This window comes from Plasmopara halstedii (genome assembly GCF_900000015.1).
Source record: "Plasmopara halstedii genome assembly, contig: Scaffold_110, whole genome shotgun sequence".
Lineage (NCBI taxonomy): Eukaryota > Oomycota > Peronosporomycetes > Peronosporales > Peronosporaceae > Plasmopara > Plasmopara halstedii.
The window spans coordinates 843547-844860 of NW_020187031.1; the positions used below are offsets into that span (position 1 = coordinate 843547).

At 44.3% G+C, this 1314-nt stretch overlaps 1 protein-coding gene across 1 annotated transcript in view; it reads right to left on the reverse strand.

The window, feature by feature from the left end:
- Positions 1 to 166: 166 nt before the first annotated feature.
- PHALS_00181 (cytoplasmic dynein 1 light intermediate chain 2) overlaps positions 167 to 1314 on the reverse strand; it is a gene marked incomplete at both ends in the record, with an annotated part of 2391 nt that continues 1243 nt past the window's right edge. The window contains 2 exons of the mRNA XM_024728780.1: positions 167 to 179; positions 236 to 270. Of these exons, the coding sequence (XP_024572221.1) occupies positions 167 to 179; positions 236 to 270 (48 nt within the window). The remainder of the gene's footprint in view (positions 180 to 235; positions 271 to 1314) is intronic.

Consider the following 1314-nt stretch of genomic DNA (forward strand, 5'->3'; position numbering starts at 1 on the left):
AAACCGAGCTGACCCCAGTGCGACTCGCCCCACATGAAGAGCGTTCCGTCATTTGTAACAGCAGCAGAGTGACAACCCCCACAAGAGATGTAATTCACTTTAAGTCCCTTTTGCTCAAAAAAAGCAATCTTTTGAGGAATATTGACGCTTTTGAGGTCTCCATGACCTAGTTGTCCCATCTAATGTTAATGAAATTAAGTATTTGAGCGATAATTAGATGAAAACACAAACGTACCGATCCCCAGCCCCAAGAGTATACAGAACCGCTAGCTGCGAGAGCCATCGTATGGCGAGAACCACACGAGACAGCCAGGATCTCCGCGTCCGGTAGACCTTCAACATTTTGAGGAAAGTTTGAAGCCGACACGCCATCGATGGCCAGGGTTGGCCGATTTTTTGCCCCAGTTCCTAATTGACCGTCATCATTGCATCCGAAAGCCACAACGACGCATTCGGAGTTGCGCATGCCTTCTCTTCTTTGATATGGTTATACTTGTGTGAAACCGGTAGGATGTCGAAATATCTATATTAAAGTAAATTACTCCGTTACTATATTTATTTAATCGAGAGCAAATTCATTAAGAGGGAGGGCACAACTGTTTGCAACCTTCGTTTTTATTATCCAGATTATAGCTCCCAATAAAATATTAGATTTGGAAAAGTTTTCTGAATTCAAAGCGAGGGCTTGCTATCTTAAGCAGTAGAAGACGCCAAATTGCTTGTTACCGCGCGTTCGATGGACGATCGATCGTTGGCGGTGCGTATACGTATAGGCCTCATCTTAAAATGGGCGTCATTTAGCTCGTCTGCATTAAAAGTTCTCCTTCGCCGACGTTGACTCTAAAAGTGTAACGGGGATACACGTACCCTAGTACGAAAGTGTGGGCCACACAATCTGGTGTGACTGTACAAACGTGGGATTTACACAAGACGGTGTAATCACACAATGGTGTGGCTACACCGTAACAAGAACAGTAGTTATGCATATTAATTAGGGTTTACTATTTACTTAGATAACCTAATAACGGGTTTTTACGAATAGAAGACCTTCTACTATTACAAGCCCCCATCGAATTTTCGACAATGTAAAAGAATGCTTCGATTAAAAGACCTCTTCAAATAAAAGGCCGCTGTAAACACCTTAGCATTGGGCCGTTATTTTGAATTCAACCATGCGTCAAGCAAATGAGCTCGGAAAGAAGCAGGAGGCGATCAAGTGTATCGGCGAGCAAGGTGGTGGCGTGCCGAGTCGCGCAGCGCCTCACTTTCGCAAGAAAGGGTGGAGTGTTGATGCTGCCACATTTCGAAAGTGGT